The 14,694-nt window shown below is 35.3% G+C and overlaps 2 protein-coding genes across 2 annotated transcripts in view; one reads left to right on the top strand and one right to left on the bottom strand.

Annotated features, from left to right (window-relative positions):
- LOC110461479 (UPF0696 protein C11orf68 homolog) overlaps nucleotides 1-687 on the top strand; it is a 27,701-nt gene extending 27,014 nt beyond the window's left edge. The window contains exon 4 of the mRNA XM_021514942.1: nucleotides 5-687. Coding sequence (XP_021370617.1) covers nucleotides 5-225 — 221 coding nt within the window. The 3' untranslated portion in view covers nucleotides 226-687. The remainder of the gene's footprint in view (nucleotides 1-4) is intronic.
- Nucleotides 688-8,337: 7,650 nt separating this feature from the next.
- Nucleotides 8,338-14,694, bottom strand: part of LOC110461458 (ryanodine receptor 2-like) — a 188,043-nt gene continuing 181,686 nt past the window's right edge. The window contains exons 113-117 of the mRNA XM_021514914.1: nucleotides 12,800-12,907; nucleotides 11,779-11,843; nucleotides 11,289-11,389; nucleotides 10,883-10,934; nucleotides 8,338-10,256 (exon numbers count right to left, since the gene is read on the bottom strand). Of these exons, the coding sequence (XP_021370589.1) occupies nucleotides 10,158-10,256; nucleotides 10,883-10,934; nucleotides 11,289-11,389; nucleotides 11,779-11,843; nucleotides 12,800-12,907 (425 nt within the window). The 3' untranslated portion in view covers nucleotides 8,338-10,157. The remainder of the gene's footprint in view (nucleotides 10,257-10,882; nucleotides 10,935-11,288; nucleotides 11,390-11,778; nucleotides 11,844-12,799; nucleotides 12,908-14,694) is intronic.

Genomic DNA, 14,694 nt, shown 5'->3' with positions numbered 1-14,694 from the left:
TCACATGTAATTTGTATCTACAACAACAATTTTCTCAATTTAGATGAAGTGAGAGCCTTGGAAAGTGGTATTCGTTCAATAGGATTACGAGGGAAGCTCTGTTACAAACCTGATGTTTACACATACTGTGGTATATACAGTAGAAACCAGTGGGGAATATCTCCGATCATCTCCAAAAGCAACTACGACATCAAATTGGAGAAGTCGAGGATTGAACTGTTTTAGAGAATTTAGTCATGATTAAATCCCAGTTAAATCTAGTTTTGGTGAAGTTTTCCATAAACTGGTAAATAATACGAGCGCAGCTCTCTGGCACCAGTTCTGGCACCAGTTCTGGCAAAGTTTACAATACACTGGTAAATAATACGAGTGCAGCTCTCTGGCACCAGTTCTGGTAAAGTGTACCATACACTTGTACTGGTAAATAATATGAGCGTAGCTCTCGGGCATCGCTGTCTTACCATAACACCCGTGGGTATTGTTTTGTTGCCGTTACCAGATTATCCAATACCCAACTGCTTCGAAGAATGTGTGCCAGCGGGAAATGTCTCTTGCCTCCACTATAGGCCACCATTTTGAAAATACTTTTTTTTTATATTGACATGCGCAATTGATGTAACCCAAATACAATCATGCCTTACTCCTAAAATAAAGACGTTGTTCATGCTGTAGCGATATCTAGCCTTGAGCGGTTTGGTATTTGTTTTAGACTGGATTACCTACCCTAGTTCTATTACTCTTCACAAGGCTGTGCTCTTTGATTTTTGAAGTAATTTTAAAGTCTAGAAGGGTATAGAAAAAACTACAGCAGGCAAAACCAGTAAAGAGCCCAGCCTAGCGAAGAAAAAAGTTACTAGGGCAGGTAATCCAGCTCTAACAATTCAAAGCCGCTGATTGTATGTTCAAAGGCTGACTGATGGTAGAATAAGTGGCTGTATTGGTACACATTTGCTTATATGGCAAGGTATTATTTTACCTACACAGCTGATACCATTTATGTAAGAAAATCATTACAAATTATAGCAATGAACGTTAGAAATTGTGTTGGGTAGCCCATTCAAAACAGCGACAGCCTTGTAGTCAAGCATGATGTTGTGATAGGGTGCCAAAGATCACACTTGTATATCCTTGACGGTTTTGAGGCAGTAAAAAAATTGTAGTTATAGGTGCTATTAAAATGTAATAAGTAGAAAATTGCATGGTTTCAGAATTTTAACATACCAAGATTTTCACTCATGCTGGGTGTTCATTACAATTTTATATCAAAAATGTAACAAGAGGCCCAATGGGCCTACATCGCTCACCTGGTATTAATCTCACAATTGTAACCTTAAAAGTGGACTAAAATAAAGCTACAGGCAAAATATCAGTGTTTTGACTTAAGAAGAACCTGTTAAACGATTAAAACACATTTGACCCTTGTCACCTTAAAAGTCAAACATGGACATTTCAATTGAACAAACTTCATAGCCCTTCCTACCAGAATGCAATTTGCCAAATATCACCATCTTATACCTTTTGTTTATTGAGAAGATGACTTTTAAAGATTTATGCACTATGAACCAGATGTGACCAGGAAAGTGTGTCAAGGTCAATTCAGAAAAAGTCGTTTAAAGATTTCAACATATTTGACCCCTGTGACCTTGAGTATGGACAAAAGTCATTAATTTGAACAAACTTTGTAGCCCTACATGCCAACATCCTTCTGGCCCAATATCATCACCCTGGACCATTTGGTTATACAGTAGAAGTCGTTTAAAGGTTTTCAAGACAATTGACCCCTGTGACCTTGAGCTTGGACGAAGATCATTCATTATTTTAACAAACTTCGTAGCCCTTTATGCCAACATCCTTCTGACCAAATATCACCATCCTGGACCTTTTGGTAATATACAGAGGAAGTTGTTTAAAGGTTTTTAAGACAATTGACCCTTTTGACCTTGAATATGAGTGAAGGTCATTCATTTGAACAAACTTCGTAGCCCTTTATCCAAGCATATGCTACTGGCCAAATATCAACACCCTAGACATTTGGTTATTTAGAAGAAGGTATTTAAAGATTTAAACATATTTGACCCCTGTGACCTTGAATATAGGCGAAGGTCATTCATTTGAACAAACTTGGAAGTGCTTCATCCCAGCATGATATTGGCCAAATATCATCATCCTGGGCCTTCTGGTTTTTCAGAAGAAGTTATTTTAAGATTTCAACATATTTGACCCCCCTGTGACCTTGAATATAGGCAAAGGTCATTCATTTGAACAAACTTGGTAGTGCTTCATCCCAGCATGATATTGGCCAAATATCATCATCCTGGGCCTTCTGGTTTTTCAAAAGAAGATATTTTAAGATTTCAACATATTTGACCCCCCTGTGACCTTGAATATAGGCAAAGGTCATTCATTTGAACAAACTTGGTAGTGCTTCATCCCAGCATGATATTGGCCAAATATCATCATCCTGGGCCTTCTGGTTTTTCAGAAGAAGTTATTTTAAGATTTCAACATATTTGACCCCCCTGTGACCTTGAATATAGGCAAAGGTCATTCATTTGACCAAACTTGGTAGCCCTTTATCCCAGCATGCTACTGGCCAAATATCATCACCCTGGGCTTCTTGGTTATTCAGAAGAAGTTGTTTAAGTAAGAAGTTGACGACGGACGCGGGACGCCGCACCACTTGGTTGAGCTAATAAAACCAGTTGTCAGTAATCCTATCAATTCAACAATAATTTTTTTGCTCAATAAAAACAAAACAATGAGCAAACTATGCAGCAGAAGTATATTGTATTTATGATTTGTTGATAAAGTTAAGTTTACTGGTCCCTTGGTTACATGTTTTATGTGCAATATATACCACACAGATGACATGAATATAATATACGTAGTTCAAGACGTAGTAAAACTTGAGAAAAGAGTAAAGAAGTGTATAGGAGTGGAAAATTGCATTTCTTTCCACATCTGAAAGTTTCCCCATTTTTCCCTCAGGAAGAAATCGTCTGAAAGAATTGGCTGTTACACCAATTTCATGCTAGTGTAGTGTATAAACCTGTATACATTTAATTCCATGCTAGTGTAATGTATTAACCTGTATACATTTAATTACATGCTATAGTATACAGTTATTGTATGGGTGTGGGGGAAATAGTACTTTTATTGTCCCCCGAGACATTAATGTCACTGTTTTATTATACCAACAACAATGTTATTCCATTTCTTTTTAAAGATGCATGTAATAAAAGAAAGTCTGTCTCAATGAACAAAAATTCTGCGAAAATTTGAATTCCGGGTAAATAGCTCTCATGACTATGTACCTGGTAAATAGTTTCTTGAAAGAAGTTATTTTGAATAGCATTTCTATTTTCAACTTTTATATAATGTAAAAAAGAAGAAAGGTATATAAATGTAGTGTATTTACATGTATACATTTCATGCTGTGCTAGTGTAGTGTATTTACATGTATACCTTTCGTGCCGTGATAGTGTGGAGTATTTACATGTATACATTTAATTATATGCTAGTGTGGAGTATTTACACGTATGCATTTCATGCTGTGCTAGTGTAGTGTATTTACATGTATACATTTCATGCCGTGCTCGTGTAGTGTATTTACATGTATACATTTCGTGCCGTGATAGTGTGGAGTATTTACACGTATGCATTTCATGCTGTGCTAGTGTAGTGTATTTACATGTATACATTTCATGCCGTGCTAGTGTAGTGTATTTACATGTATACATTTCATGCCCTGCTAGTGTAGTGTATTTACATGTATACATTTCATGCCCTGCTAGTGTAGTGTATTTACTTGTATACATTTAGTTCTATGCTAGTGTATTGTATTTACATGTATACATTTCATGCCATGATAGAGCAGTATGGTATTTACCAATATTGCCCCGAGGTCTGGCTCTGCCCTTGTGACTCAGTCCCCTGCTACAACATGAAAATGGTTGAGATCCTCACCCTTAGAACAGTATACCCATACAATTATATGTATACATCTGTATTGCTTGATAGAAATGGACAAATGTACAATGGTCTCCTCCTGCATTTAGAGACTTAGTCCCTTGGTCATAACATGGAAATGATTGAGATCCCCACTCTGTCATAGTATCCCTTTATCCAAGCTCACCTGGTGAAGGGCATCCGTTGTCCATCTGATGTCAATTTATTTTTAAGAATGACTTCTTCTCTAAGTTTGTTCAAATGAATGGTCTTGGCCCACATTCAAGGTCACTGGGGTCAAATATTTTTAAAATCCTCAAACAACTTCTTCTCAATAAGCAAAAAAGCCAGGAAATAACATGCTTTGATGAATGGCTACCAATTTTGTTCAAATAAATGACCTTGACCCACTTTCAAGGTCAATGGGGTCAAATATATTTAAATATTTAGACAACTACTTAAACAAGAGATCCCAGAGGGATCTTGGCACCACCATTGTACCATCTTCATTGTTCTTTGTCAGTTCAATCTTTTCTCTTTTTTCTCTAATCTGTTTGATCGAGTCATGTTACCAGTAAATGCACCTTGAGGTATTTTTTTTTATCTAAGCTTAATACTGCTGTGTATAAAAGACAACCTTCAAAGTGAATTTGTCATTTGACATATTTACTAGTAATACAGTGCTTAATGTGAAAGAAATAGAACCGATCATTGCAATATGAGAAAGATCTGTTTAGTTCTTCCTTCGGCCATTTTGTTTTTATGATCAGTTTCAAAATATAACATGCACAACAAGGGATCAAGGGGAACCTACATATCAAATTTGAATTCCAAGATGGCTGCCTGTTGGCCATTTTGTTTATCTGATCTGTGCAGTCTCAAAAGTAAACCTGCACAACGACAGACCAATGGGAACCTACATATAAAATTTGAGAAAGATCCCTACAGTACTAGTGCTTCCTAAGAAATAGTGATATAACAAACTTTCACTGTAAAAATCGAAGATCATACAGGCTGCCTGTCGACCATTTTGTTTATCTAATCAGTCTCTTAATTATGCACAACTAGGGACCAATGGGAACCGACATATAAATTTGAGAAAAATTCCTCCTGTACTTCCTGAGAAATAGCGGTAAACAAGAATTGTTTAAGGACGGACCACGGACCACGGACGCAGGGAAATTTGAAAAAACCAGGGTGGTGATGTTTGGCCTGTAGTTTAGTTTAGCACATTTTTATGTATTCAACCTTGTCAACTTTTAAGGTTACTGATGTGAGATGGTGGAGCAATACAGGCCCATTGTGCTTCATGTGTTAGCATATTTACAATTGGATATATGAGAGAGATGGATAGGAACTTTTACAAACACATTGAAATAATGTTGTAGGCTACTTCCAAATTCCCTTTTGGTTCAAGTCAACATCACAAAACAAAAAAGTTCAAAAAGTGTTTCAATTTACCCTATAAAGGATATATTCTAAGCATAGATTTTCTGAAATTTAAAGGCTGTATGAAAATGAATGTTATACAGCGTATTGAAATTAAGGTATTTTTCCACCTAATATAAAATAAATCTTCATCAGGTATCTTCAATTCTGACAAAGGATATCATATATTAAGTTAATCATGTTACAGCAGCTGTGGTACCAAATCCCATTTATTATTTGTAGGTTCAGAGGCTATAACTCAGTATAAAACAAAAGGAAAGTGTAGTGAATATTATATGCATTTTATGTAAGTGTACTTAAATGAGTAAAGTTGTAAATTTCAACTCAACATATTATTAGAAAAAAAATTATGGAGAAAACAAAACACATTTCACTTAAAAATTACCTGAAACAACCTCCTGACTAAAACCTCCATTTTATAAAACATTTCTTAAGTGCCGAATGAATTTGTGTTATTTTTTATTCTTTTATATATGCCTATTTAATGTACACCTGCTTTCAAAAACAGAAATCGTACCATTTTGGTTTTTAATCTCATTTCAAAAACAGCAAATTATATTTGTGATTTACCCTACACCGTTTAGTACCCTCAAAAACTTGCTTCGGTCAAATTTTAACTTATTTTTTTCCCACAAGTAATAAAATAGGTCATCTTTGATTATACCGCGACCCAAAAAAGGGCCTTATAGAAGTTCATCCTTTGGTACAAATTTTCTCCTGATGGCTCTTCCGAATTGATGTTTATTATTGGGTCATTTAGATAAATCCTGTTGTTTTGTCACTAGCAATCCTGTCATTTTGTCACTATCAATCCTGTCAATTTGTCACTATCAAACCTGTTGTCGGTCACCATCAGTTCTGTTGTTTTGTCACTATCAATCCTTTTTTTGTCAATATCAATCCAGAAGCTATTTCACTATCAATGCTGTTGTTGTATTATCATCAATACTGTTGTTTTGTCACTATCAATGCTATTGCTTTGTCACTATCAATCCTGTTGTTTTGTCATCATCAATCCTGTTGTTTTGTCATCATCAATACTGTTGTTTTGTCACTATCAATCCTTTTTTTGTCACTATCAATACTGTTGTTTTGTCACTATCAATGCTGTTGCTTTCTCACTGTCAATCCTGTTATTTTGTCACTATCAATAATGTTGTTTTGTCACTGTCAATGCTATTGCTTTGTCACTATCAATCCTGTTATTTTGTCATCATCAATGCTGTTTTGTCAATATCACATGTTGTTTTGTCACAATCGATCCTGTTGTTTTGTCACTATCAATCCTTTTTTTGTCAATATCAATCCAGAAGCTATTTCACTATTAATGATTTTGCTTTGTCACTATCAATCCTGTTGTTTTGTCATCATCAATCCTGTTGTTTTGTCACTTACAATGCTATTACTTTGTCACTATCAATCCTGTTGTTTTGTCATCATCAATATTGTTTTTTTGTCAATATCACATGTTGTTTTTGACACAATCTATCCTGTTGTTTTGTCATCATCAATGCTGTTGCTTTGTCACTATCAATGCTGTTGCTTTGTCACTATCAATTCTGTTGTTTTGTCATCATCAATCCTGTTGTTTTGTCACTATCAATGCTATTACTTTGTCACTATCAATCCTGTTGTTTTGTCACTATCACATCTGTTGTTTTGTTACTATCAATCATTTCTATGTCACTATCAATCCTGTTGTCTGTCACTATCAATCCTGTAGTTTTGTCACTATCAATCCTGTAGTTTTGTCACTATCAATCCTGTTGTTTTGTCATCATCAATCCTGTTGTTTTGTCACTATCAATGCTATTACTTTGTCACTAACAATCCTGTTGTTTTGTCATCATCAATATTGTTTTTTTATCAATATCACATGTTGTTTTTGTCACAATCTATCCTGTTGTTTTGTCATCATCAATGCTGTTGCTTTGTCACTATCAATACTGTTGCTTTGTCACTATCAATCCTGTTGTTTTGTCACTATCACATCTGTTGTTTTGTTACTATCAATCATTTCTATGTCACTATCAATCCTGTTGTCTGTCACTATCAATCCTGTAGTTTTGTCACTATCAATCTTTTTTTTTTGGCACTATCAATCTTTTTTGTGTCAATATCAATCCAGAAGCTATTTCACTATCAATGCTGTTGATTTGTCACTATCACATCTGTTGTTTTGTCACTATCAATCCTTTTTTTGTCAATATCAATCCTGTAGTTTTGTCAGTATCAATCTTTTTTTTTTTTCACTATCAATCTTTTTTTGTGTCAATATCAATCCAGAAGCTATTTCACTATCAATGCTGTTGATTTGTCACTATCACATCTGTTGTTTTGTCACTATCAATCCTTTTTTTGTCAATATCAATCCTGTAGTTTTGTCACTATCAATCTTTTTTTTTTGTCACTATCAATCTTTTTTGTGTCAATATCAATCCAGAAGCTATTTCACTATCAATGCTGTTGATTTGTCACTATCAATGCTATTGCTTTGTCATCATCAATACTNTCAAATTGGTACATATTTCAACAACAAAAATAAATACTATAGACTCAGGTGACCGTTAAGGCCCATGGGCCTCTTGTTTCACTATCGATCCTTTTTTTTGTCACTATCAAGTCTTTTTTCGTTAATATCAATCCAGAAGCTATTTCACTATCAATGCTGTTGCTTTGTCACATTCGGTCCTGTAGTTTTGTCACTATCAATCCTGTAGTTTTGTCACTATCAATCCTGTTGTTTTGTCACTATCACATCTGTTGTTTTGTTACTATCAATCATTTCTATGTCACTATCAATCCTGTTGTCTGTCATTTTCAATCCTGTTTTTGTCCCTTTTAGTCCTGTTGTTTGTCACCATCAACTCTGTCCTTTAGCTAGTTAAATTCATTTGTCAATCATGTGGTGTTATACTTCAAAAGATAATGCAACAATTCTTTTCAAGTTTTATATAAAAATGTTTTTATTCAATTGGGAAGCCATTGCCATGTGTTAAATCAGTAGCAACGAGGTGGTAACAGCATCATTAAATTTACTAGTGAAACAAAATATCGAAAAATGCAGATAATATTGAAATTGTGTAGGTTAATAGTCATTATAGATCAAACATCCCGTAGTAAATGCATTGGTAAAATGATAAATGAGGCCAACACACAAAACAGGCTGACGGGTAGGCAGTAACACTGTGGCCATCTCTGTACACATAACAGTATATACAGGTGTATGTACACTATATTTGGGGTTTAATTCTCTATATATGATATGTTAATGATCCGAAAACCCAGAAAACATGGGGATGAAATATGGAAGACTAAATCACTTCGTCGCTTCAAAATGCACATTTTAAAGTTTGCTATATATATTCTATTGCACAATCAAATAAATTAACAAGCTTACTTTCAAGTAAACAAAGACCTGTTTTAAATACATATACCAATCTATCAAGAAAATATATAACATTTGTCAGACACGTAAATAGAGGGACACACCTTTTTGATCTACTGTACATCTTTCTCATCATCAATAAAATTAACAAAGTATTATAAGTTATACCTTCAGCTAGGAAAATCCTATATAGGACTTGTAAAAAATCAAACTGATGTAATATTTCATAAATCGAAAAAAAAAGACCATATCTTAAAAACTTTCCATAATACCACAACTGGTAATTTAAAAGCTGATCTTAAAACATACAGTTTTACAAAGGGCACCAAATAAATAACAAGTATAACACAAAACCCGAAATTTTCAAAGAATAGAAATAATCATATTTCACAAAATGAGGAATTAGTCAGAAACAATATACAATCATATAAATAAATGTCCATTTAACCACGTGTTACACTATAAGAACACTCAAAACCTACATATCGGGATCAACTGGTGAGCTGCACAGCTCAGACTAATAAACAATAGGACTCAAGTAAGAAAACTTGATCATTTTTTGTCAAATTTAACTTAAAACTTACGTATATAACTTACATAAAAAAAACCAACATTGCACACTTTCCCATTTTCACTTCAATCAGGATTCTCTTGTCTCAGAATTCACAACGGTTAATGTTTATCACGATAGTTCCTTCTGTAAAACTCATCTGTCGTTTTTGTCCAAACAACCTTTCAAATGTGCAACACATTTTATCAATCACCAGATGAGTGCGAGGTTGTTTTCATAATACTGATTTTCTGTATATAACAAAAGCAACTTGCTTTTAAACTAATAAACTTTCATACAGTTAATATAGATTGTCAATAGAAACCAGACCAGCAGTTAAGTACCAATTTTCAGTTGACCTTCAACCCCCATGGGTCATTTGGATCAATCCAAATTTTTGAATTAGTCGATTGAGGGAACACAGGGCCATGTTGGTGATGTTTTCATCGTGAAGATACATCTGAGATATCACATGTTGGCTTGGCATCCTACGAAGGTACACATCAGGTGTAGGTAAGGTCTGTGAAGGGGCGCCATGTCAACTGAGCCTCACTCTGAGGCTAGTTACCGTGCCAATGGAGAGAAAGCTTTGCTCTGATGCTAGTGACCTAAAGAAAGGTCAACAAATAGCTCCACTGGGGAATAATGTTTGCATCTCTGTTCTTGGGGAAGAGCATTTGGTTGGATTATTCCCCAATATTTGAGCAGATTGATTCAGCTTGGGACAAAAGGACTGAAACTGAGGACCTTAATGATCAGGATTGTCAGCCTCTCTTTGGAATTTTAGTTACCATGACTGTTATCAGTCTCTGTTTGGTTACGTTAGGTTGAAGCTTCGTCCTCGTACTGCTTTCTGAAGCAGTCACCCACAGGGAAGAAATCCCAGCACCTTTGCTGATACAGCTCCCATACATAAGACTCCTGTAAACCACACAAACATATAACTTCATTAAGTAAGGGAGATATTTTCTTCGTACTTTGAGGAATAAGATTTTCATTTCTTATCTGTTTTCTGTGAAACTGATGCAGTACGTATCATTAATTTGGAGTTCATGTAATAAAGCACCATTTGACAAGGACTCAAATAAAATAATATTATACCACAATACATCTTTTGTGGAAACAGTAATAGTTTTGTCATCAAGGTAAAAATGTATTGGTATGTATCAAAGTCATTATCTGGCATGGCTGACCGTAGTCAACATTCTGTCTTCTATGAAAGTATATCAAGATATTTCAACTGACTTTGCCTCCAGTCCATATTGACAAAATACAACATTCTGAATGATGTAACATCTGTACAAGGAAAGATCATTACAATTTGGTACTTCACAAGATGGGGTCATCTAACCTCTGCAAAAAAAATCGTCAAGGAGGAGGTTTTCAGGAAGCTGTACACAATACAACTTTAACCAACATGAAAGGTGGATTGTCAATCTATAAGTTCTGACTGATTGTCAACCATGGCAGATGACGAACGTATGAATGATCTCACTGAAGAAACGGCAAACTACGGACTTAGATGTCGTAACTGTGGTTTAACTCACCTGTCCTGTGTATTCCGTATCAGGCTTATTGATTAAATGCATCAAGAAGAACCTGAAATAACACGAGAATTATTTAATTACGTAAAACCTATTCCGTCTTTGCATATTGCAGAGTTATCTTCTCTTGTGAGCAGGAATTGATTGTTACGTCATTGGTTTGTGTGAGAAAATTACGTCGTTTTCTCATTCTGCATTATTTAGGTACATAAAACCTGTACCTTAAATGACACGAGAATTATTTAATTATGTAAAACATATCTTTCTCACCACAAAATACTCCTTTATTAGCAATTTCTTTGATCTGCTCATTTCCGATGATAAATTTACATATTTCAGAAATATAGGACATTGTCATGAATGTTTCAATGTAGCCAAAAGTTATCCTAGTTCTATAAGCAATACTCACATGTAATTTGCGAAATTGTGTTCATTCTTGACATGGGTCTCGAACCCATGTGGTATTTTATCAAAGTATTCTTTTCCGATACCACAGATGAAGCATTTTGACTGAAATAGAAGAACATTGCACACTATATACTAGGTGTGTTTACAAACATCGAGGATTCATTTTTCACACTCCTTAGTAGGCTACAAACGTTTGAAAATTCCCAGCAAATTTTGGGCATTAGAAGATGTCACACATAGGTAAACCTTTACTAAAGTTAATCAACCGTAAACCCTTTAATGATGTGTTGATGTAGGCTTCCCCTCGGAATAAACCGTAGAATCCAGATAGACTGTATTGACGATCTGAAGTGAATTTGTTCATCCTTACTTTTTTTACATAGCTTTTTGAAGTTTTTACAAAAATTCATGATAAGATGACTACAGGAATAAAACAATTTTAGCTAAGAATCCTGAGTGACAGCTTAAGTAGAGTGTGTCGAGGTACTGACCTCCATGTCTTCTTTGACCTGTTCTAGCTGGTCCCTGAGCTCACCAAAGGCATCAATGATCAAACCTAGGACATAAACATAACAGTAAGTACATCAATGATCAAACCTAGGGCATAAACATAACAGTATGTAAATCAGTGATCAAACCTAGGACATAAACATAACAGTAAGTACATCAATGATCAAACCTAGGGCATAAACATAACAGCATGTATATCAGTGATCAAACCTAGGACATAATCATAACAGTATGTATATCAGTGATCAAACCTAGGACATAATCATAATAGTATGTACATCAGTGATAAAACCTAGGACATAAACATAACAGTATGTACATCAATGATCAAACCTAATCATTATAGTATGTATATCAGTGAGATAGTTGGAAAATGTTGATTACCAGATACAGATCTAGAGTATGGATGTCTGTGTAAGCAACAGAGAATGATTAGCCTGTTAAACCTACATTGGATGATGGCCTGTATAATGGATGTCTGTGTAAGCAGCAGCAGAGAATAATTAGCCTGTTAAACCTACCTTGGATGATGGCCTGTATATCGGGATGTGTGTGTAAACAGCAGAGAATGATTAGCCTGTTTTACCTACCTTGGATGATGGCCTGTATATCGGGATGTGTGTGTAAACAGCAGAGAATGATTAGCCTGGTATACCTACCTTGGATGATGGCCTGTATATCGGGATGTCTGTGTAAGCAACAGAGAATGATTAGCCTGTTTTACCTACCTTGGATGATGGCCTGATTATCGGGATGTCTGTGTAAGCAACAGAGAATGATTAGCCTGTTATACCTACCTTGGATGATGGCCTGTATATCAGGATGTCTGTAAGCAACAGAGAATGATTAGCCTGTTATACCTACCTTGGATGATTGCCTGTATATTGGAATGTCTGTGTAAGCAACAGAGAATAATTTGCCTGTTTTACCTACCTTGGATGATGGCCTGATTATCGGGATGTCTGTGTAAGCAACAGAGAATGATTGGCCTGGTATACCTACCTTGGATGATGGCCAGCAGGATGACAATGACAAAGAAGAAGAAAGTGATATCGAACAGGATCCTGTACACTTCATAGGCATCTCCGTCAGCTGGCTCAATCTCGTCACCTTTAATAGAGAAGAACAAGAAATTAATAAAAGTTTTTATACCATACTTGTAATTTTCATGTTGCACTTGGAAATGGAATTGTGCTTTAAATAACATTGATAAAGTTTTTATTTCCGAGTCTGATCACTACCACCAGACACAGGTCATTAAGGTGAGGTCTGCTACCTTATACTACCACCAGCCACAGGCCATTAAGGTGATGTCTGCTACCTTACACTACCACCAGCCACAGGTCATTAAGGTGATGTCTGCTACCTTACACTACCACCAGACACAGGTCATTAAGGTGATGTCTGCTACCTTATATTACTGCCAGCCACAGGTCATTAAGCTGATGTCTGCTACCTTATATTACCGCCAGCCATAGGCCATTAAGGTGATGTCTGCTAACTTATACTACCACCAGCCAGAGGTCATTAAGGTGATGTCTGCTACCTTACACTACCACCAGCCACAGATCATTAAGGTGATGTATGCTACCTTATACTCCCAAACCTATCAAAACTTAACCTTAACTTTCCACTGGTGCATTCACTAAGAGTAGTCAAAACTACTTCAGTGAAACTATAAAATATGTAGATCCTGTTCTTCTGACCCGATAATGACTGTGACCTAAAAAGTATGACTATATGACTTACCTACATATTATGACGATGTAAATAAGTGTATGGCTATGTGACTTAGTGTATCGCTATATGACTTAATGTATGACTACGTGACTAAATGTATGACTACGTGACATAGAGTATGACGTTGTGACTTAATGTATGACTACGTGACTAAGTGTATGACTATGTGACTTAATGTATGACTATGTGACTTAATGTATGACTATGTGACTTAGTGTATGACTATGTGACTTAGTGTATGACTATGTGACTTAGTGTATGACTATGTGACTTAGTGTATGACTATGTGACTTAGTGTATGACTATGTGACTTAGTGTATGACTATGTGACTTAGTGTATGACTATGTGACTTAGTGTATGACTATGTGACTTAGTGTATGACTATGTGACTTAGTGTATGACTATGTGACTTAGTGTATGACTATGTGACTTAGTGTATGACTATGTGACTTAGTGTATGACTATGTGACTTAGTGTATGACTATGTGACTTAGTGTATGACTATGTGACTTAGTGTATGACTATGTGACTTAAGTGTATGACTTTGTGACTTAATGTATGACTGTCACTTAATGTATGACTATGTGACTTAATGTATGACTATGTGACTTAGTGTATGGCTATGTGACTTAATGTATGACTATGTGACTTAATGTATGACTATATATGTGACTTAATGTATGAATATGTGACTTAGTGTATGCCTATGTGACTTAATGTTTGACTACGTGACATAGAGTATGAAGTTGTGACTTAATGTATGACTATGTGACTTAATGTATGACTATGTGACTTAGTGTATGGCTATGTGACTTAATGTATGACTATGTGACTTAATGTATGACTATATATGTGACTTAATGTATGAATATGTGACTTAAGTGTATGACGATGTGACTTAATGTATGATCATGTGACTTAATGTATGACTATAGATGTGACTTAATGTATGACCATGTGACTTAATGTATGACTATGTGACAGAGTATGACTATTTGACTTAAAATGCATGACTATGTGACTTAATGTATGACTATGTGACTTAATGTATGACTACATGACTAAATGTATGACTACATGACTAAATGTATGACTACGTGACATAGAGTATGACTATGTGACTTAATGTATGACTATGTGACTTAATGTATGACTA

This window comes from Mizuhopecten yessoensis, unplaced genomic scaffold (genome assembly GCF_002113885.1).
Source record: "Mizuhopecten yessoensis strain PY_sf001 unplaced genomic scaffold, ASM211388v2 scaffold10621, whole genome shotgun sequence".
In the NCBI taxonomy this organism is placed as follows: Eukaryota; Metazoa; Mollusca; class Bivalvia; order Pectinida; family Pectinidae; genus Mizuhopecten; species Mizuhopecten yessoensis.
Note: the sequence above shows the minus strand (reverse complement) of the source record. Positions and strands in the feature narration are given on the sequence as shown.